General features: G+C 37.4%; 3 protein-coding genes across 4 annotated transcripts; 2 read left to right on the top strand and 1 right to left on the bottom strand.

Moving 5' to 3' along the window:
* Window positions 1-880: 880 nt before the first annotated feature.
* Window positions 881-2,552, bottom strand: nupr1b (nuclear protein 1b). The gene is made up of 3 exons (XM_036589861.1): window positions 2,262-2,552; window positions 1,847-1,984; window positions 881-1,252 (listed from the first exon to the last, which is right to left on the bottom strand). The coding sequence occupies exons 1-2, from the start codon at window positions 2,356-2,358 to the stop codon at window positions 1,857-1,859; spliced, it is 225 nt and encodes a 74-aa protein (XP_036445754.1). The 5' UTR covers window positions 2,359-2,552; the 3' UTR covers window positions 881-1,252; window positions 1,847-1,856.
* A 5,513-nt stretch (window positions 2,553-8,065) lies between these two features.
* sgf29 (SAGA complex associated factor 29) lies at window positions 8,066-15,712 on the top strand. Of its 2 annotated transcripts, XM_036590383.1 has the most exons (11): window positions 8,066-8,084; window positions 8,302-8,413; window positions 9,897-9,976; window positions 10,104-10,179; window positions 10,300-10,372; window positions 11,624-11,688; window positions 11,772-11,901; window positions 12,104-12,250; window positions 13,387-13,422; window positions 13,602-13,764; window positions 15,161-15,712. In XM_036590383.1, the coding sequence occupies exons 3-11, from the start codon at window positions 9,902-9,904 to the stop codon at window positions 15,275-15,277; spliced, it is 882 nt and encodes a 293-aa protein (XP_036446276.1). In that variant the 5' UTR covers window positions 8,066-8,084; window positions 8,302-8,413; window positions 9,897-9,901; the 3' UTR covers window positions 15,278-15,712. The 2 variants fall into 2 exon arrangements, with proteins under 2 accessions (XP_036446276.1, XP_036446277.1); XM_036590384.1 differs by lacking the exon at window positions 8,066-8,084 and having other exon boundaries at window positions 8,283-8,413.
* Window positions 15,713-16,515: 803 nt separating this feature from the next.
* LOC118821710 (nuclear factor of activated T cells 2 interacting protein) lies at window positions 16,516-21,999 on the top strand. Its single transcript, XM_036590441.1, has 9 exons — window positions 16,516-16,579; window positions 17,771-17,890; window positions 18,271-18,325; window positions 18,477-18,615; window positions 19,028-19,111; window positions 19,784-20,036; window positions 20,997-21,141; window positions 21,378-21,487; window positions 21,631-21,999. The coding sequence occupies exons 1-9, from the start codon at window positions 16,568-16,570 to the stop codon at window positions 21,790-21,792; spliced, it is 1,080 nt and encodes a 359-aa protein (XP_036446334.1). The 5' UTR covers window positions 16,516-16,567; the 3' UTR covers window positions 21,793-21,999.
* Window positions 22,000-22,200: the final 201 nt, after the last annotated feature.

The following is a 22,200-nucleotide window of genomic DNA, read 5'->3' as shown; positions in this document are numbered from 1 at the left end:
TGTGGTTATTCTCCTTCCCCACTGAGAATACATTAATGTTTCTAACAGCTTTGAAATAGTGCCTGGCTTTATAGTGGGAAAGCTAAATTATATTACATAAGCTTCATGTTTAAACCAAAATGGTTCATCTACTTGAATCATTTGGTACCTTTTTTGGAGAAAAAAAAACATCCAAGGACTTACTTTTTGTATGAAACTGCCTTTCGCTCTTTTCAAGCGCTCCAAATGAAATGCAGGGCTTTTTGGGATAATCCTCTGAGACACTCATTTCCATACTGCGGTTTAATGTTCCCCATCCAAACTACTGCCTCCTATTGGTCACCATAAGAACTACAACTCAAAGAAGATTCAAAGGAGGCACAGAGCAGCTTTAATCAATGTTTAATAAGTGCCATAACACCATCAGCCTGGGACAGATCCAAATCTTGGCAATAATGAAGAAAACCAAGTCATTCAGTGAGAATTAATACCATTTTACCTGAACCTTCTTAAGCCCAGGTCATTTGAATGACTTTAAAACAGGTGCACTTATGCATGCTGATCAGCATCACTGAATATTTTCTCAGAGTGAGCTGCATGATTCTGAACTTCATTTACAAGTACTGACTAATAACAGCTGTTAACCAGCCTAGACCTCCCAACACAGCACATACTTGGTGTGTTCATGAAAATCTGTGATACATTTGGACATATTTAGCTTGACTTCCAAAATAGCTCCTTCATGCATGCACCACATCTGTAAAGACTTGCTCTTAAGGCCTACCTTCTTAATCAGTGTGCAAGCACACGCACATGCTACAAAGCCAAAAGCTCTGTGCATTTTTGCTTATTTAATCTGAAGTAAGCAGGACTTGGACTGGTTAGAAAAACAAGACTTGCATTTTAATAGGTAAAAAAAAAATTCTTTATTCTCTTTCAGAGTTACAAATGTATTTAAAAAACACAAAGACAGTCATAAAAAGCACTGTCGACCACCACCACAGAACATGCACGTCTGCTTCTCCGGGGTTTATTCGGTCACCGGAACAGGTGTGCGGCCGCACATGGCACAGCAGGCCACACGTGCCTGTCGAAACCTTGTGAACCCCAAACTAAACGCTGGCCACCGCATGCCGTTTCACCGGTCTCCCATGCCAGCAGTCATCTTATCACAACTGGAGTGGACTTTTGGAAGTCCACCTATTTCCTGCCCTTTGAAATCAGTCGCCAAGGCGCCCAAGGTCGGTTGCCAGATCAAGCCGTCCGAATCATTCTAAGAGGAGAGAGGAAAAGCTTAAAATTTTTTGATAAAATTAACATCATACTGCTCATTATGGTCAATAAACAGAAATACACTACCAAAATCACTGCTCGAAGCTTGACTACATACAAGTTGCAGATATATGAGTACAGGCTACAAAAATATTGCTGATATTATTATTATTATTATTATTATTATTATTATTATAACAACAACACAACACGAGGACTGAAAAGCGGTGATCAAGTGTCACATAGCAGTTACTATAGTATTTGTAAACACTAATATATATATATATATATATATATATATATATATATATATATATATATATATATATATATATATATATATATATATCCACAGCTCTCAGCACACCTGAACCAGGCATTCATTGCTTTGCTCAGGTGTGTTGCGAACTGGGACAGATCAGAAATGTGGGCCCTTTGGTGTTTTGAGAACTCCAAAGCAGGATTTCACAGTTAACCAGATTAAGTCAAAATTCAAGCCTGTCCAACAGAAGACGAGGATCCTATTGGACAATCCCCACCTTGGACTTAAATAACCTGCCTATTTGTGAAGGATACCCTGCGTTATGTAACATACCTGTTGGTTTTCACTCCTTGCCCTTCTTCTCAGAGTTCTGAAGCTTCTCGACGATCTTGCGCTCATGTCCCGCGGGGTTTTGGCGGTTCGTGTTGCAGCTCGCCTCCTTCTTCGTCTTCCCTTTGCGGCTAGTGCACTCTGGCGGACACACAGAGAAGCGCACACAACAAAACGGGTCACTGTACCACGTAAACTTCACCAGCACTTCCCACACACAGTCCTGTGGGGCGTTTCACAGAGCAAGTTTCGAGTCAGCCACAGAATTTAATCCCTAAGCGAAGACTATTCAATAGTAAGAGGCATTTTTAGCTTTTCCAGTCAACTGAGAAATTAATATTTGAGAATTATGAAGAAGGAAAACTGTCGGAACGACAGTAAGCTGTGAAATGAAAGCTGTAAAAACTCGAGAGCTTACCGGTGTAGCGGTCTGTCAGGTTATAATATTCATATTCGTCGTAGTAGCGATCTTCAAAGGTAGTAGGCTTCAGGTTTTTCACATCAACGTGACTCATTTTGCTTTTTATAAACTCTTAAAACTCACAGCTGCTAAACAAGGCTACAACTAATTAGGCACACTTCACAGAGGAGTAGTGTTAGGCTTGGAGAGTTCAGACAGCTCAAAAGATAAAAATAAAGACTATAAAGACTAGACTAAGGTTTTGTTCTTCGGTTGTCGTTTTCTCCACGGTATGGTGTTTACATCTGCTTCTCTGGCTGTTTTTATAGAGAAGTAGCTCCGCCTCCCCTCCAGCTCTTCCCAGCTTTTAGGACTGAGTTGCATCAGACTTGAGCTAATGTTTGACTGAAAGGCTTTGCCCACAGCCAAATAAAACATCATGTCAGATGACCTTGTTTTGTTTTGCTCCACTATTTTTCTTTTCAGAGAGACTGTGTAGGAAGAGTGTATGTAGCTTAGCCACATTGGATTTATTATATTCTGTCCTGTTCTATCTTCTATTTGTTCTAGTCTCCTCTGTCATGTCATAGTACACTATAATAATGTAGTTTATTCTTTATTTTTTTTGTTCTTCTGTTTTTTGATGTTTCTATTCTAGCCAAACCTAGTATTTTTAATTATGTTCTTATATGTTGTATTCTGTTTTATTCTGTTTAAATATATCCCATTTTAGCCTAGTTGAGCATACTACCCAGACAGCAAGCATGTTTGGGCCAGATTACTTTGGCCGTCACAAAGTCCTAGCAGTCGCATCTGCACTGCGGACTTGTGCCACATTTGGGCCAGATATGAAGATAATATTTAGACCCGCACCAATTCAGGGCCAGATGTAATGCTGTTCTTTGCTCATCTTGACCGGTTTTTAATCAGTTTTGCCGCAGATCCGTAAAACAGATCAGTTCCGGTATTGGGCCATTGTGCAAAAAGACAGCGCTACATTTGGCCCTAATCAGGCGCAGTATACATTTGTTGTCTGGGTAGTCTTGTGTTATATTTTGTTCTAGTCTAGGCTAACCAAGTCTAGTCTGTTCTGTTTTTTTTCTAGTCTTATTTAGTCAAATCTTGTCTAGTCTGTTCTGTTTATGTTCTATTCTAGACTAGTTCAGTGTAATCTAGTTTAATCTGTTCTGTTCTATAATATTCTAGACTACTCTTGTCTAATCTAGTTTACTCTGTTCCGTTCTGTTACATTCTACTCTAGGCTAGCACTCTTAACAAAGATGTTTCTTTAGAACAGGGAATGGTTCTGTGTAGAAACATGAGTTCTGTATAGAAACATGTAATGCTTAATTGGTTCTTTGCATCGTGAAATTGTTCGTCAGATTGGTGGAGAATGTGTTGTACATGGTTCTATATAGCACCAAAAAGGGTTCTTCTTTTGTTACAAGCTTGACATCGTAAACAATAGCAGAACCCTTTTTGGTGCTATATAGAACCATTTTTAAAAAGGTTCTATATAGAACCATGTACAACACATTCTCCATCAGTCTGAACAACCATTTCACCATGCAAAGAACCATTTAAGCATATAAAATTTCATGATTCTAAACAGAACCATTCCCTTTACTAAAGAACCCTTGAAGAACCATCTTTTTAAAGAGTGTAGTTTAGTTTAACCCAGTCTAGTCTGCTGTGTTCTTTTATAATCTATTCTAGTCTAGGTTAATCTAGTCTGTTGTATTTTATTCTATTTTATTCTAATCTAGTTTTGCCTGTTTTGTTCTGTTAAATTGTGTTCTAGACAGGTTTTGTCTAATCTAGTCTAGTCTGTTGTATTTTATTCTATTCTAGTTTAGTTGAATCTAGCCTAGTATAACATTCTAGTGTAGTTGAATTAATCTAGTATAATCTGTTCTGTTTCAGTGTAGTTCAGGCTAATCTAGTCCGGTCTGTTCTATTTATTATATTTTACTTATTTCTTTTTTAGTGAGTGTCAAACTATTGGCCTTCACCCACATCCATATCATGTTTAGGTAGATTACAGTTGGTAACGTTTGTCTCTCTGAGCCACACCTGTCCATTTCCTCACACTTCACACATCCTGCAGCAGTTTGTGTCCCACTAACCAAAACTCAACATGTTTACATCTTACATTAGAAGTGATTTCTGAAACTCTTCCATGCAAACGTGTAACATGTTAAAATATATTTTATTATGTTCTCCTTACATCTAGGAACATATTCACAGCATACTGCAATATATGCCATTTCCATCTGAGGTCCTAGTGCATGTCATGTTATCTATTTTTTTTCTTTTTTTATTATTTTTACTTTTTGTTCAAAATAATCCAAACATGCTCTTTTCTTCTATCTGTAACCTTGGTCAAAGGATGTTGTTCAAAGTTATCTCTACAGCTTTCACTGGTCACTTTGCCAAGTTTTATTCCTGTGTGTTTACGCTGAGTGAGTGTGTGCAGAGCCACACTATGTGTTGAGAGGACGCAGTTTTAAAGGCTTATTGGCAATAATATAAAATCTCAATCACTGAATGAAGTTCAGCTCCATTGTTTTTTGTTGTGTCTGCATTTTCTTAGTGATGACGTGGCTTCCCATAAGTTTCCTGTCCAACCTCAGTGACGGCGAGAAATACGACTAGAGGGAGTGTGTTTAGAGCTGAGGTCTGGAATATTCCACAGCGCCGTGCTTGGATACATGACCTCAATGTTTATGGGTACAGTGAGTGTGTGCACTGCACGAGAGCAGAAGTGACTCATTGTTCAACGTTTGGAATCAAGGTTTTGCCTAACATAAAACCAGTTTGGTTGCAAGAAAATGTATAAAAATAATTCTAACATATTAGAAGTTCTTGAAAAAAGAGATTGAATTTTTTCATTGTGTCCAGAAAAAAACAAAGCAATAAATGTTCTGAATGACTAACAACAGCTGTAATTAATATTCAGAATGCCTCATATCTAAAAAAAATTCCTAAGGCAGTTGATGTAGTATTCTAGGTGGTTTCTATGGTATTCCAGCAGTTGCCAGGAATTGTTGTAGGAAGACAATTGTGTAGAATAATGATAATAAGATTCCAAAGAGCTGTATGTTGGCTTTGTCATTTGTCAATTCTTAAAGAACAAATGTTCACAGAGTTGCCCCAAGATTACTTTTAAACACTGTATCCTTTTGCTCCCAAACGATGTGAAATATTGAATAAAACATGTAAAATACCTTTTGACATCTAGTTTATAGCAAAACATAAATCTGCATTGTTTAAGTAACTATCATATATAAAATAACAAAAATTAGAAGTGAAACTTTTAAAAACCAGTATCTTCTGTTTTCATTCACAAACAGAGACAAAGTATGTGAGAAGAACAAGCTGTTCTACTTATCAGCAGTCACGTACACCCATAAACACACATACACCGCTGTGTGAGTGCAGACTCATACTGTATGAGTACAGACTCATATGCTTTGGAATCCAGCCATTTCTCCTTTTTCTCCCACAGCTCAGTCCTAAAACATCTAACAACATTCTTCCAACCACAGAAAAGGACCTAACGCACTCCTGTCTGAAACCATAACAACGCAGTGCAAATTCTTCATGCAGTTTCTTTCTCTTATACACTAAAACATTCTGCACATGTGCTTTCCCTTTCTGTCTCTCATTGTTTCCTCATGAACTGGTTTTTGGCTTGAATTGTAACTGATGTCATGTGAGGCAGGAGTGTTTGGTACAATAAATATTTGGATTATTAGCTGAGCTAGTAATAATCCTCAGCTAGCAAATATCCTTTTAGCTGTAAAACATCTGGGTTTATAGAGCTGCACTGCTTTTGAAGCAACCCTGTTGAAAATTAACTTTATCTGACCATTTGCAGACTTTGGACTCCTATGATTTCAGATCTGAAAGACGTGTAATCAGCTTGATCTACTATTTACATAAATCAAAAAGTCAACACCTTGTTTTTTTGAGCAAAATTAAAACCATCTGCTTTCACTTCTTTTCTCTTGAGATACTTTCTCAGGCGTGTTAGATACAGAGAGGCTGTGCAGACAAAGTTCAAACTACTTCCATTTGTTCATAAGTAGAACACAAATATCATTCAGGTTGATATGGAAACTGAAAGTGGCTTACTTCAAGCACAAATATGACCTTGGATGTTTAATCATGTAAACAAACCTTGTTATTGAAAACAAACACTGCAGTTCAATAATTTTGCAAAAATACAAAGAAATTGTGCCTAAGGTCTGTTTTTTTATTCAAAACACTGTTGCATTTGCATAGTTTACACAAATACAGTGCAAGAGTACTGGCCTGCCCATTATTGGTAACTAATTTTATGTCCCTAAATGTGCAACTGAGCACAATAAAAGACAAGATTATTTTATGCACAGATCATCCTCAGTTGTGTGGCATGTACAACATTCTTTTTTTTTGTGTTTTCTTATTATTATATTAGTTCAAAGTCAAAGCCAGTTTTATTGTCATGCACTCTCAAAACAGATGTGTTGAGTTAGGGACAAAATATAATGCTACATTAAACTCAGAAAAGCAGCAGACAGTAAAAAGAGATATAAATACAATACAGACAATAAGCTACACAGAACAATATGCAATGAACTCTACTGTGGAATATTTAATACAGTAAACAACCATTAAGCACAGGACAGTAGAGACTAGACAGTATACAATAAATGTCCATATATTTTTATCAGTGCACATTAATCGTTTTGAAACGACATACGGCCATAGACAACCATAGCCATAAAAAAAAACTACAGACTTTGTATACAGATTAAAGTGTCTGTTGTTCATATAAAGTAACTGGGTGTGGTAAGTATAGTGCAAATACATCTAATCAAATCCCTTCCGAACTGCTTGTAATTGACCCTGTTCATGACTTGCGTTCTCTGTTATGTGAGTACAAATGTGCACTAGTTGTATTTTGGAATATGTGAAATTTTTGCAGTATGCAATGTTGCACTGTGGCAAATAAGAAATAGTACCCCCTATATTTGTATATCATGACAAAGTTGAGTTACAGTAGTTTGGCGAACAATTAAACTCACACAATACGGTCAATATGCCAAGACAGGTTTTGAGTCCAAAACTTTTCCTTAATTTTATAATGGAGTTACAAGTCTAATGTAGCCAAAATAACAGTTTACACCCATCAGTTAGCGTCATGTTAACTCCATGCCTAAATCATCACAGTGTTATCAAGACTGTAATAGAAACTGACAAATATTTAAGGCAAATATATGAGGATTTAGGCATTTAGGCAGTTTGCACAATGGCCCCAACCATAAAAGGACAGAGCCTTAGAACTGTTACAATATCAGGTTCAGCTCAGCTTTTTCAAGTTTTCCAGATTTGCTTAATTGTATTCTGTATCCCTGCTAGAAAAAAAACAGCATAGACTAGCATATGAGGCTGGTATGCTGGTCAACCAGCATGACCACGCTGGGGTGACCAGCTAAACCAGAACAAGACCAGCACTAGACCAGCATAAATCAGTATGCTGAAGCATGAAATGCTTGCTGGTCTGAACTGTTTTTATTTTATTTTTTATTTTATGTTTTTTAGCAGAGGTGTTTCTGGTTCAGTTTGTTTAGTTGTTCTGCCGACCAAAAAGCTGGCATTAGGGGCAACGACAGGTTAGAAATTTGATGTAGCTCTACTGCCATGCACTTCTCCATAGTCTGACCAAGCTGGCTTCAGGTCAAATATTATCTTACATAAATGATCTACTGCATCTTTTTTCTGATTCTTTTGTGCTAAAGTTGAAAATTAGCAGCGGTTACCTGCAGCGCGAGCTCCAGTGCAAAACTAAAGAAGGTAACCAAACATGATCTACGTCGACTAGAATGTAGGGGGAATAAGAATAAGGGGTGTTAATTATATTTTTTGCTAAATTATCGCTTGAATTATGGGATTTAAATAACAGTTTTAATTAAATCACCATTTATCCAAAAAATGCTGGCCTCGTGGTGTACTTCGTTCTTTATTTTTCCACATTCAGTACTAATTCACACTGACTGACATGAATTTTCAGTGCTGGGGTTCCGTTTCAGAGATGCCGTCGCGGTGAATGTCCCTTCGAGGCTTCTGTAGCTACAAGGCCTAAGCTAGCTAACGAACCGCAGACGAAAACAAACCTCAAAAAGGTAAGTTAGGGCTGTTCAGATGAATAAAACGGGAGGTTTTCAATTACGCGAAAATCGCCGCCACTGAATAAATATTTAGGCACCCCACTATAAGCCCTAATGACAAATTTTTAGAGGAGTAGCTCAGCGCTTTCCTCGTTGAAGCTAAAGCTAATGCTAGCCAGGCTACAGACTACAGTGTTGTGACCAGAGTCAGTGCAGCAGCGAGCGGATGGAGCCGAATAACACAGTTAGCTCATTTACTGCAGTATACTGCATGTGTAACTTACACCCGAAAAGTTTGTTCAAAATCTGTGCACATCTGCATGAAAAGTGTTACAAAAATCTGAAAATTCGTTTGCCGTGCAGCCTGTAGATGGCTGGCTGTAATAGTTGTTCTCTGCCTTCAGGTCGAAATTAAATATTTGCAATGCATTTAGTGCATTCAGGCTGTTTCTGAGTTGTATGCAAAGCAGCGGAAATATTATAAATATAGACTTAATTGTAAATTGCTTACCATTTATGGGGCATGTAAAAGTCTCAAGATCAATTGGTTTACTTTATTGCAGGGATGGGCGATATGGCAAAAATACATATGCCACATTTATAAAATACTGTCAGAAAGTGCAATATTTATTTTTAATATTTTTATTCACTATTTCACATACTGCACCACACAGGCCTAATTCAGTTTTCTGTGCAATAAAATATGCAGTTGTTCAAGTGCTGGTAGTTTCCATGATATATTCAGAAAAGTTTATAGTGACGTAATTAAGCAATGGAACATCAGAGGTCAGTGTGTTGTCAGAGTCAATATCACGGCTGTGATTCAGTCACAGATCATCACAACTGTGATGTTATTCGAGAACACACATTCCTGAGTGTTGTATTGCAATTACATAATAATTCTGTAAAATAAAGGACAAAAAAAAAAGCAAAGCAAATGAGCAACATTGTATTAAATGTGTTTTAATATTGGCAGTTCATTCTACCAATAAAGGGTAGAGCCATAAAATTGTTGGAATATCAGGTTCAGCTCAGCTTTATCAATATTAGCTAGATCTGCAGAATTGCTTGTTTCTGGTTAATTCCAGTTTGTTTTGTTGTTCTGCTGACGGAAAAGGTTGCTTTAGGGGCAACGACAGGTTAGAAATTTGATGTAGTTCTACTGTCATAGTCTTCTCTATAATCTGACCAAATGGGCTGCATATGGTATAGAAATTATGTAATCTATCCATTTTATGTTTATTGACATGCTAAAGTAGAAAATTAGTAACAGCTGCACTGTAAAGAGAGTCGCTGCTAAGCTGTTGAGCTTTACACCAGCTAACCATTACTAATTTTCTCTCTAATAACATGCAAATACCAGCACGTTTCTGAATCAACCAGACTGTGTTGTTGAAACTAACTGTTGTATAATGTTATGCAATTTAAGGCGATAATGATGCATCATTATATTGCTCACTGACTGTAAGGAGAGATTTTTCTGACTTTTCTGTTCCAGACTCAATGGCTTTGGTGTCTGCGGATACCAAAATTGCTGAGCTTCTGACTGAGCTCCATCAGCTAATAAAGCAAACTCAGGTGACACTTTTTTTGTTTTTAAACCTCGCTCCAGCTGTCAGATTTTGAGGTATTTTCTGTGAAATTGGTTGTCCAGTGGTGCATTGGCTCATTATATCTCTCTCTGTTTTCTTCCTCTGATGGAAAGGAGGAACGTTCACGCAGTGAACACAACTTGCTCAACATCCAGAAGACACATGAAAGGATGCAGACAGAAAACAAGAGTCAGTCTACAAGTTCTAGTAGTATCTCTCATTTTTATTTTAACTAAGCCCATCAGCCATTTGCTAATCTACACTAAATCAAAATATGCAGAAGTTCTGAGCCTCCTCTTCTCTCCACAGCCTCTCCATACTATCGGACCAAGCTCCGGGGACTCTACACCACAGCAAAAGCAGATGCAGAAGCAGAGTGCAGGTAACTAGCTAAGTTAGGCATTGTCTGTGATTTGTCATGCATTTAGAGGTGTATTTTAGTTGAGATTTATTCTAGGTATACACACACACTAAAGGATAAAAGCTACATATAGAAGATTGTTATGAGTCATAGAAGACATGAAGACACACTGATATGGAAATTCTGGGCCAACAATGATCATTTTATGTCCATGCTTGATTAGCTCTATCAAGGATTTATAGGGTTGACAATGCTAGCATACATCTATTAATCCAGCACATATCAATTAAATACTAAAATCAATGCAGATATTAATATTTTTGACAGTGATGTCCTGATAGTAATATAGTTAAAATATGATCATGCATCATTACATAAACTTTTGTTTGAGAATATTTAGAATTGTAGTTAGAATCTCTGTACTAATCAAGTAAGCTTGCATAGCTGAGGAATTTGTCTTCAGAATATTGTCCTAAGAATATTCACTGTGCTAACTTTCCTTCCTTTTCTTTTTTGAACAGTAAAGGCAATGGTAATAATAGAGCTCCATCTTGTGGTATTAAGTGGAGAACAGTTGGAGCTCATATGCTCTTCTCTTTAACCCCTATGTTGTTCTCAAAGGAACCTCCTTTAAGAGAATAAAAGTAGCGTTTATTATGTTATTTGCCTAAAAGTAGCGTTTATTATGTTATTTGTCATGTTAGGTAATATTCTGTAGAGTAACATTGCATCCCTCAGCCTCATAAGTTTGACAGAATTTATGATTTTATTTCCTTTCTTATGTTTTCATCCATCACTGTTCTCTCACTACAATACCCAGCATGCATTACACAAATACATCATAAAGCCATGGGGAATCGCCCCAATGTTAATAAAGGAATCAACTGATGTTCCACTTATGTTTAGGCTAATAAATAAAGATGTGATATCACCTTCATGGATGTAACATTACATGTCTGGCTTCCTTTTAAACGTTTTAAACAGCCCATCCCCAAAAATCCACCCCAAACAATTGTAGTTTTTCAAAAGTTCCTCCCACCTTCAAGATGCATCATCAGAAGGGTGTTTTCTTAGTCTTTTAACCAGAAAATCTTACTCTTGGAACTCCCATGGCACCACTGTAGAAGATGTAGAGGCATGTTTACAGTATATGTAGCAAGGGTTAATTTTTCATTTTTGCTGGAGTGTCCCTTTAATATCCATTTTGTTCCATTTCGTTCCATTTTGTTCCATATGCGGCAGCAGATTAGACTGTCTGTGTTTGTCCTACAGCATTCTGCGCCATGCTCTTGACAAGATTGCAGAAATTAAATCACTACTGGAGGAGAGACGTATTGGTGAGTCATTAAAAGTGTCTGTGAGTTTGAGAGAGATTGAATCTGTGCTAATGGCTGACTCACATGACCTCAACCTCTCTCAGCTGCGAGGATGGCTGGAGTGCACAATAACAGTGACCCACCCAGGAAGACCATGCGGAGAGGCGTTCTGATGACTCTGCTTCAGCAATCTGCTATGACACTTCCTCTATGGATTGGCAAGCCGGGCGAAAGGTAACGGCTCACTCTTTGAACTCTCCATTGCCTGCGTTTACCTGTCAGCCTCATTCATCTGCTGTCTCTCAGCTGGCTCTTTGAATCAAACATGGTCACACACTGAGCGATGATTTGTCCATGCTGTTCCTCATCATGATACAAGATCTCTTTTCAGATGAAAGTGAAGTGTAATCCTGTCCCTGTTGTTTCCCTACTGCAGTCCGCCTCCTCTGTGTGGGGCCATCCCTGCAAGCAGTGATTACGTGGCAAAGCAGGGGGATAAGGTGGCAGCTCGAGTGAAGGCTGTGGATGGAGATGAACAGTGGATCCTGGCTGAGGTTGTCAGCTACAGCCACTCCACCAACAAGTAACTATCTGCCAACTATCTGCAGTTTATAGCATGAGTGTAAATCTCTAACCTCACAACAATTTGATTTGATTATGATTCTTTAGGAGACTACTCAGTGCATTGTGAAATGTCAAATTTCATCTCTCAAAATAATTTGATTAACCTGAACTTCTGACTTTTTTTAATATTATTAGAATTGATTGTAATCATTTCTAACATTTTAAAATCATTGCAGTGGAACCTTAAATTAAAATGAACCATAAGCAGTATGAGGTGCTGTGAGCATAACCATTGGCAAGTCACTAAGAAACTGACAGCAAAAACAGTTAAAGTAATTGTTTGGTGAAAAATCAAATGTACACGATTTTCTTCACATACCAGATGTAGTTGATCAGCCAAGACACGTTTGTTGTCCAAATTTTGCCTTTTTAATTTAGCACTGGAGCTATAAGGCTAATGTTGTTAACACTAGAAGTCATTGTCACCCAAATCTTTTCCATTAATACATCCCCAAAACTTCTTTTTACTTGCTGAAACTCCATCCAGGCCTTCATTAAGATTGTACAGGTTTGTTGATGTGGTTTAGGCACACAGTATAACTTGCTGTGAATTATAAAAATGAACAAAATTTCATTGTTCAGCAAGGCAGTGGGCAGCTTTTTTAGACATGTTTTCTATTTATAAACCTTCAGTATGAAATTTCTTGATTAATATTTATGTATAAATACGCACGCACATTTTCTAAGCCACTTATCCTTCTGGGTTGCAGGGGTTATAATAGAGACAGAAATTTTTAATGTATTGGAGAGTTTGTATGCCTGCGTAATATGCATGTGATTTGATTGGGTTGAGAGAAGTTCTGGAGATGTATTTACAGAAAAGATTTGGGTGACTATTGACTTCTGGTGTTTGTTAGCAATGTTGGCCTCGTAGCTTTAGCACTAAACTAAATAAGCAAATTTGGACACTAAACATGTCTTGACTGATCAGCTACTTCTGGAGTAAGTGGAAAATTACGTAAATTAATTTTTCACTGAACCATTCCCTTAAGGACTGTCACTGTCTGCCAACTATGCAGCTGACAACAAACTAACTGCCAGTCAGAATTTCTTTTGAACCGCTTTCATGTTTGGGTTTTTGTCATTTGTTCTTAGGTATGAAGTGGATGACATTGATGAGGAAGGAAAAGAGTATGTATATCTTATATCTTTATGTGTAAAATAAGTTGCCGTGGCATGCTTTTCTCTCTCCTCTCCCTCTTCTTTCATTTGTTGCTCTGTTAAATTGCTGTCTGCCCTTGCTCTTCTTGGTTTCTTCCCATCTCCTCCTAACCTCTTGTCCTGCTCTTCTGTCTCTGGTTTTGCTCCAGGAGGCACATGCTAAGTCGAAGAAGAATCATCCCTCTGCCACAGTGGAAGGCCAACCCAGAGACGGACCCCGAGGCCCTGTTCAGCAAAGACCAGCTGGTGCTGGCCCTCTACCCACAAACCACCTGCTTCTACAGAGCACTCATTCATACCCCCCCACACCGGGTGAGAACATGAGGGAGCAGTAGAAACATGGAGGGATGATGTTCTTTGCAACATTGATGCTAACAGGAAGCCAAACTTCTGTTCCTTTTTACCTGTTCACAGCAGAAAAGCTTTCAAAAATAGTGTGTATGTTTTTATAACAACATGAACATCATCTGCTTTACTAGTTAAAGGAATACTTTAGTGCTCTTCAGGCTAAGCTCAGTCTGCTGCATCTATAGCATACGATCAATTCAGTATCTGCCCATTGCCTGTTATTATAAGTGTGTCTTAAGTCAACAAGTTTTCTGTTCTTTCACTAAGTATATGGAAATGGGTTGAAAGTATAGTCTATGGTAACTGATAGTATAATACTGATGCAGTAGTGACTAGGTTGAAGAATGCTGGAGTATTTCTTCACATGACACAGCAATTTTTTAGCTTTACATTCAATACTGTGCAAAAGTCAAAGACCACCTTTCATTTTTTTAATTTCCAGTCAAAAAAATATTAAGTACATGCTATTCATTTGTCAGCATCAGGGGAAAAAAGCACAAAACATATATTTTACAGAAAATTACACAGGAGTCTGAACAACTAAATTTAATCACATTTTTAGGATTTAGTTGGTCTGCCCTGTGCGTTGATTACAGTTTTTACAGCATTGCTCTAAGTTTTTCAAAGAAATCTGCAAGGATAATTTTTCACACCTCCAAAGTTCAATCTTAGAAGTTGGTTGCATTTTCTGCTTCTCAAAATCCAAGTAATTCCAATTACACGTCCTTTCAGACCTGTAGAGTTCTCACCTTGGAAGGATGGAAAGCAAGAGCTGTGGATTTTTTCAAATCTAAAGCAAAAGTGAAGCTTGATTTTCTCCTCTCTCTCAAAATGAAAGCTTTATGTACTGTTTGTCTAATCCTTAAATGATTTAAGTCCAGTTTTAAAAACTTATATCTCCTTAGAAATATCTCCTGAAAAATTAATAACTTGTATTTCATAGTTGTTTTGACTGGAAGATAAATAAATGATAAGTGGTTTCTGAGTTTTGCTCAGTACTGTACAAAACAAAAATTCCCAGCTAGAATGATTACCATGTAGAAATGAAGTGGCTCAGTGTTTATCAAAATGTAATAGTTTGAATTCCCTCATAACATAAGAATATAAAAAACACATAATGAGGAAAAAGTCTTGTACCTGCAAGAACCGCTAAGCAACATCTTTCTATGGAAAATAAATAGGCTCTGAACCAGTGAACAGAAAAGTTCTAGCTAGGAGTTAGGCCGCAGCAGAAATTCTTTCATTGTCCCTTAGCGATTTAAATACTACTTTGAATTACTTTCGGAAAGATCTAGACAGATGATCTCAGAATTAATGGATCATATGTTTCGTATTTTAACAAGCATCACTTTAATTGCAGCCCCAGGACGACTATTCAGTGCTGTTTGAAGACACTTCATATGCAGACGGCTACTCACCGCCTCTCAATGTAGCCCAGAGGTACGTGGTGGCCTGTAAGGAGAACAAGAAGAAGTGAAGAACACTTTGACTATTCTGCGGGTCCTGATCACCTCTGTTACAAAACTAGATCTTGGATCAGGGCTCTTTAAATGCTTTTCTCGTTCCAGATCAACTGAAAAGTAGACTATGGCAGAGATTGTGCCTTTAGCTGTAATGGGCACATCCTCACTTTTCACTTTGTATTTGCAAAGGACGCTTGGATAACACTGGATGACATTATCACTGTTGTCCAACAGTTGTTTTGTGAGTGGTGAATTAACCCGAAACTGTGCTACATCAGGTCTGCGTTCAGCGTTCGAGGCTATGTGACCTTGGTGTCGTTTCGTGTGTGTGTGTGTGTGTGTGTGTGTGTTTTAATTTTTTTCATATGACATTCTTGTCCATGTGGTGGCAAAGAAGCCAACTGCCGGTGAATCGTGTAAAAAGTGAAAATAAACCATTTTCAAGCTTTGCGAGTGTTTTTCTCTCTAAAATGAATAAATGTTTAGGTTAGGTTTAATTTGAGTTTTTCAAGATCTTTAAAAGTCTTGAAGTGCTTGCTTTTATAAAAGGTCACATGAATTTGTAAAGTATCTATTATTGGTATATTCCACTGATTATTCAAATTTTCCACATAATTCAGTGTTCTGAGATGTAAACCAAGTGTTTTGTGTTTTGATGTGAAACAATCGCAGAGAAACTTGCTGACTTGTCTTTATAGTGGTGGTGAAAGGAATTGGGGGTCAAAATGTGTACAATACAAATGTATCCATTTTATCCAAAATGACCAGTAAACCTACATGTGTCGTGGACCACACAAGTTTTTATATATTATGTTAATAATTGCAAAATAATGATACATTAAAAAAAAAGTCTTCTTTAGGTCTAGTTTGTTTTACAATGCCCTGCATGTATCCCTCTTCCATGAATGGGTTTAACTTAGGCCAGAATTGTATCTCAAATCACAAAACAATATCTAAGGCATCAAGCAGAGTATTGGTAACTACTTCATGTAATACTTCTGTGAAGTAGCTTTTAGAGGCAATAAGCATTTTGGACGTCTGGTTCATATCACCAAAACAATTTGGACTGTAAGTATCTAGAATGGAGCATTTCACATTCGGTTCTATAGGTAATTCAGTTCTGTGTTTTTTATACTGATGTTGTGTTTACGGTGCTTTACCGAACTCGACATGACACTGCGTGGAGACGTATTCGCGCTCGAGACCCAGTTTGTTTGTGTGGCGCTCTGTTCAGCGAGATCATTGGCTGGGAGGGGCGTTACGTCATTGGACAGCAGCGACGGGGTTCCGCGGCTGTACGAAAGATGGCTGAAGTGGTAAAGTGCTGATTTTTACTTTGTAAATTTGTCTGTTGTCTTGTTTTTTTGTTAAACGACACACCCGATAACTCCGTGGTCCCGATATCTTTTGAAAATAAACTTGTGTAATTGGTTGCTCTTCGCCCTAACTTTTTATTCGCTGTCTACCTGCTTAAAACCTCGTAACGTGGTTAGCATGCTGGCTAACACTGTTTGGTATGACATGAAAATAAGCATAGCGGAGAAACAGCCTCGGGTTGAGTTTGCGTCTAATCTAACAGCCTAGCTCGCGTTAGGTGAGTTACTTAAGCTAACTGTCTAGCGATCTTAGTACTGTGTTGTAAGTAACGTGGTCTTTCTGCACTGTTATAAGTAACGGTACCGTTGATTACAGGCTTTTGCATTGTTAGCTAATCACTCATGTTGCAGTTAGACGAGTTGGTGTGTCAGAGGTGAAGACCAGCATCTGTTTTCCGTTCAGTTTTTCAGTCACTGAACAAAATTACAGCTGGTTGTGAAACATAGTATAGTATAGTTTTCTGTAGAGGTGGGCAATATGGCAAAATGTAAAATCACAATACGTTAGGATGTTTTTACGGTACACAGTGTGTCAAGTTATGTTTTCTGACGTCTGATAAGTTAGAACAGACAAAGCAATGCCACACTTGAAAAATACTATCAAAAATGATGAATCCAGTTTCTTGTATTCAACATTTCACACACTGTGCTGCACTATATCCAATTAAACAGGACTAATTATGCTTTCTTTTTAAACAAACATGCACTTGGGAAGTGATTTCTAAGTTCTGACGATATCCGTGATTTGCTTAGAAAAGCATATTGTGATATTGTCATGTAATATAATCACGATAACAATAAATATCATATTGCTCAGCCCTAGTTAACTGTGATGTATGCAGTTCGTTGTGTGCCTCAGATTACTCAAATAGTTTTCCTTTTGACACATCAGTCCAGTCAAAACAGGCTAAGTCAGAGTGCATTTACTTAGAAAGCATTGTTTTATTAACTTTATTAATGCAAAATTAAATGCCATCTGATACCATAGTATATTTGGGAAATACTGTAAGATTGAATATTATCAACATTGCTCAGTACTACCTGTAATGAGTGAGAACTAAAGGAGATGTGAATTTAATGATAAATGTTCGAGCGGATGTGATCTTTGTTTCCCTTTTATCTCCAACCTAGATATCTGACAGTGACAGTGATGGGGAAATTCGGGTGACAAGTCGACCCAACCCACCTCCCAAACGCAGGCGCATCATTGACCCTTCAGCTATCACATCAGTACCCATTTACTCAAATAAGGTACGGTCCTGTTCCTGGAACCAATAACTTTGCCAGGTCTTTGATGGCTTAGTGTGCTTATGACACCTAAACTAGTACACATGGCTACATTTGGCTGTAAGCGTTCTTTGGTATCTTGCCATTTTGGTATCGTGTCAAGGCCTCAGCATATGACAGCTTGCTTGCTAAACTAAATTATTAGTATTCATGCGAGTATGTGAATATTTTCTCATAATGTTTGACATATGAATAAGTGAAGTGTCAGGCCTTTATCAAAAATAATGTTTGTCAGTACATACTCCATTGGCAGTGGTATAGGTGTATGGTATCAAAATGAAGGGAAAAAAAATATAATTTTTTGCTTGTTAGAACCTGTGATGGTTATTTTATTATTATTTTAGGTGAACAGCAGCCTACAGCTGAAGCCAGCTATTTTTAAAAAAGTGGATTGCACAGGTAATGTTACATCTCATTTTGTTGTTAAGCGTTCATGCTATAAAATAGCTCACTTTACCTGTGACTTAGGTTATATAATTGTATGTTTGTACATCATTGGGTATGCAGTAAGAATCCAGTGCAGATATGTTTTGAATGAAATGTCTTGTAGAAGGAGAAGACGAGGAAGCCAACCTGTGGTCTCCATCCCCACCCAAGAGAAAAAACAAGCCAATCAGCATAACCCTGAGTGACTCAGAAGAGGAGCCAGAGAGAGATGAATCAGAACAAAAGAACCAGAATGAGAATCGGTGAGTTTCAGCTTAAATAACAATACTGAGTGTCAGTACAGTAAAATATAAGTATATAGTAGAATTCTGTATGAACACTTTTGATGCATTTTCAGTAGTATCTATAATAAACACTTATGTATTAAGAATGTGACAATGCTTTGGTATAACAAGATGATGGGAGATTAGATAAGTAGATGAGATAAGATAACGTGATGTTGTTATGAAAATCTTTGTAAAATTATTATTATTATTATTATTATGTCAATGTTTTATTATCAACTACTATGTTGCATATTTATTTATTTAATCTGTGTGAGATGTAACCTTCATCTAACAGAAACCATAAGAGAGAATAAAGATAATGTTCTTGCTTGTTTTTGTCTTGCCTTCTTTCTTATTGGCTTTCTTACCTTTCCCCTCTCCATCTAAGAGAGGTCTTGCGATCCCCCTCTCCACCCCCACCTCCCCGTAGCCCACCTGTGAAACGAACTAACCGTGCAGACAAAAAAATAAGGTGAGTAAATGACTTATTAAATAGTTATTAAAAATAGTTCATGTATAAATATATATAAATATTAGTTAGTTTTAGTATAAATATAAAAACTATATATATATATATATATATATATATATATATATATATATATATATATATATATAGTTTATATTTATTCATTTATATTTATATTTATTCAACATATATACATATACTGATCCACTCGTACCAGCACAACACACACTAATACACCACCACCACATCAGTGTTACTGCAATGCTGAGAATGATCCACCATCCAAATAGTACCTGCTCTGTGAGGGTCCATGGGGGTCCTGACCACTGAAGAACAGGGTTAAGGGGACTAACAAAGTATGCAGAGAAACAGATGGACTACAGTCTGTAATTGTAGAACAACAGAGTGCACCTATAAAGTAAGTGGAGCTGATAAAATGGACAATGAGCGTAGAAACAAGGAGGTGGTCAGAATGTTATGCCTGATCGGTGTGCATGTACATGTATATAATTACTTAATGATGAAACCCTAAATAAGGCAGCATTGCAAAATAAAAAACCTTGAGCTCACTATTGAGGCCCAAATTGATTTTGCAGAATCTGTATTTTATAAGAACAGCAAATAAATGCATGCAACTGAATAATTTGCAATTATGGACTTTTTCTTTTCCCTTAGAGAGATCAACAGGAAGCTGGAGGAAATTGACTCTCTCATGTGTCCTTCACCTGAAAGAGCAGAAGATGCTCTTGAACAGATTGACTGCCTCTCCCCCAGAAATGACTATGATGACGACGATGACATCATAATTATTTCCTCTGAAGATAAACAGAAAAGACGTCCGCCGAAACCCGAGCCCAGAGCACCAGCCCGAGAAATTTCACTGAAATTCCGGTGGCGAACAGATGTGTACAAAGTTCCAGTGCTTTCGGTAAGATGGGCATTTTATTATTTGGGTGTTTTCATGCCGTATAAATCACTTTAGATCAGTGTTTCCCAATCTGGTTCTCAGGGCCCCCCAGACGATCCACATTTTCACTTTAACCTAACTCACAACACATGGCAATGGTGGAAAAATGTGGACTCTGTGGTGGGGTTCTGAGGACCAGGTTGGGAAACACTGCTTTAGACATTGCCTGAAGAAAGGGTACAGTCCATTGTACAAAAGAAATATTGCTGGTGCACTTGAGTGGGATAAAAATTAGCATACTCTAGTATAGTCTTGAGGTAATAATATATATGTAAATTAGTGTTATTGTGGAAGGATGTTTTGGTTTGAATTATATGGTGCACATTTACTTAAGGTGATATGTGGATAAAAGGCATATTCTGTACGGCTGGGACCACTTATGGGTCTATCAGTTCATGAAATAGATAATGGCCATGAAATCAGTAAGTACAATTTTTTGTATTTTCTTTACATTTTTAGTGCATGAGTGGTATATGTGCCTTGATCCATTATCTCCAGTATGCAGACACTGGGTACCAGCCCGTTCTGCTAAAAGATAATTCAGTAGTTGCTGACTCACAGAAGCTTTGCAGGGGTACTTTGTGTGTGTTGTGGAGTTTAAGGCACTGCTTATCTCAGATTTCCACACTTTTTTTTCATGTGCAAAATGCAGATTTAGGCATTAAAGCTTTGTTTCCCCCTCTAGCGCAAATGAAAACTGTCTTAGGATTTGTAACTAAAATGGTTGGTGATGTAAATAATGGAAAAATGCATATTTATTGATGTCCTGATTTTATAAATTTTTTAAAATGTATTATAGTCCAATCCCTAATACAGTGTAAATTTGATAAGATATATTTGCCAGTTATAAGGGACAAATGTGTAAAATATATAAGTCTTACCTTTTAAAAAAATTACATAATACACTGGTTTTCATTGCAGACGGACCCTTTGAGTAAGGCTGTGGAGCAGTTATCTGCCAAGCTTAAAGTCCTGCCTTCTCAAATACTGCTACTGAAGCAAGACACTGAGCTCCCTGTGGACTCCACAGCCACTGAGTTAGGTCTTGGCATTGCTGACATCATAGGTGAGTGGAAATATGTATCTTGATTAAATGATGAGTCAATCTCCAAAATCATGAGTCATTTATTTTCGTGTGTGATACTTGTTGTGGCCTGTCTCCTAGGCACAAGACAAACAAAACACTTGACAACAAACCATCATGATTCCCTTTATTGTAGATAAGTGCACTGGAGACCCATATCATTCTTGTTCTAAATGTTTTGTCTTTTTCACGTTGAATTTTCATCTATATTCCATTAGACTGTGTTGTAATAACAGAGGACAAAGAAGAAAGCAACAGCCGTGATGTCATCACTCTGCGGCTGCAGGGCCAGGCGAAAGGATCTGCACAAGAATATTCTTTACATAAGGTTAGTGTCTTTGCAAAATTACTGTAGTATAAGGTCATCATGGGCATTGAATACTGGACTCATACAGTAATCCTTGTGCTTATTCAGTCTCTCTCTCTCTCTCTCTCTCTCTCTCTCTCTCTCTCTCTCTCTCTCTCTCTCAGGATGCTCCTCTAGGTTCTATCCTCTCTCAGTACACATCAGGCCTGTCTGCTGTTGCCAAGCGACGGGTTAAATTCCTCTTCGATGGGTCAAAGGTGACACCCAATCAAACACCTTCACAACTGGATATGGAGAATGGTGATGTCATTGAGGTCTGGACCTGAGTTCTACAAATAAGCAACATTGCTTATTTAAGCAACAATGATGGACCTCATTTCTTTAAGTAAAAATGCTGTTTTATATAAATTGATATATTTAGTGTTTTCTTTACAAGGATATAAATTAAGGGTTTTATAAAGTAAAAAATGTATATGTGTAAAGTTGGATTTTGATTTATATTTTTAATAAAAGTGAATGTGGATTAAAATGTGCATGTGTGTGTGTGTGTTTATTTATTTATTTTTTTTAAGACAACAGCAAACAGAGAGATTTAGAAACAGAGAGTAGTATCTGTGTTTAATTGTTCAAACCAACAGTGATCGAGTTCATAATATCGCATAGCTGATTTAACTGTTTGGTGATTGAGTCACTATTCGTCAGTGCATGATCACGTGCTTTGTCCTGAAGGCTCT

This window comes from Colossoma macropomum, unplaced genomic scaffold, assembly GCF_904425465.1.
Source record: "Colossoma macropomum unplaced genomic scaffold, Colossoma_macropomum, whole genome shotgun sequence".
In the NCBI taxonomy this organism is placed as follows: Eukaryota; Metazoa; Chordata; class Actinopteri; order Characiformes; family Serrasalmidae; genus Colossoma; species Colossoma macropomum.
Note: the sequence above shows the minus strand (reverse complement) of the source record. Positions and strands in the feature narration are given on the sequence as shown.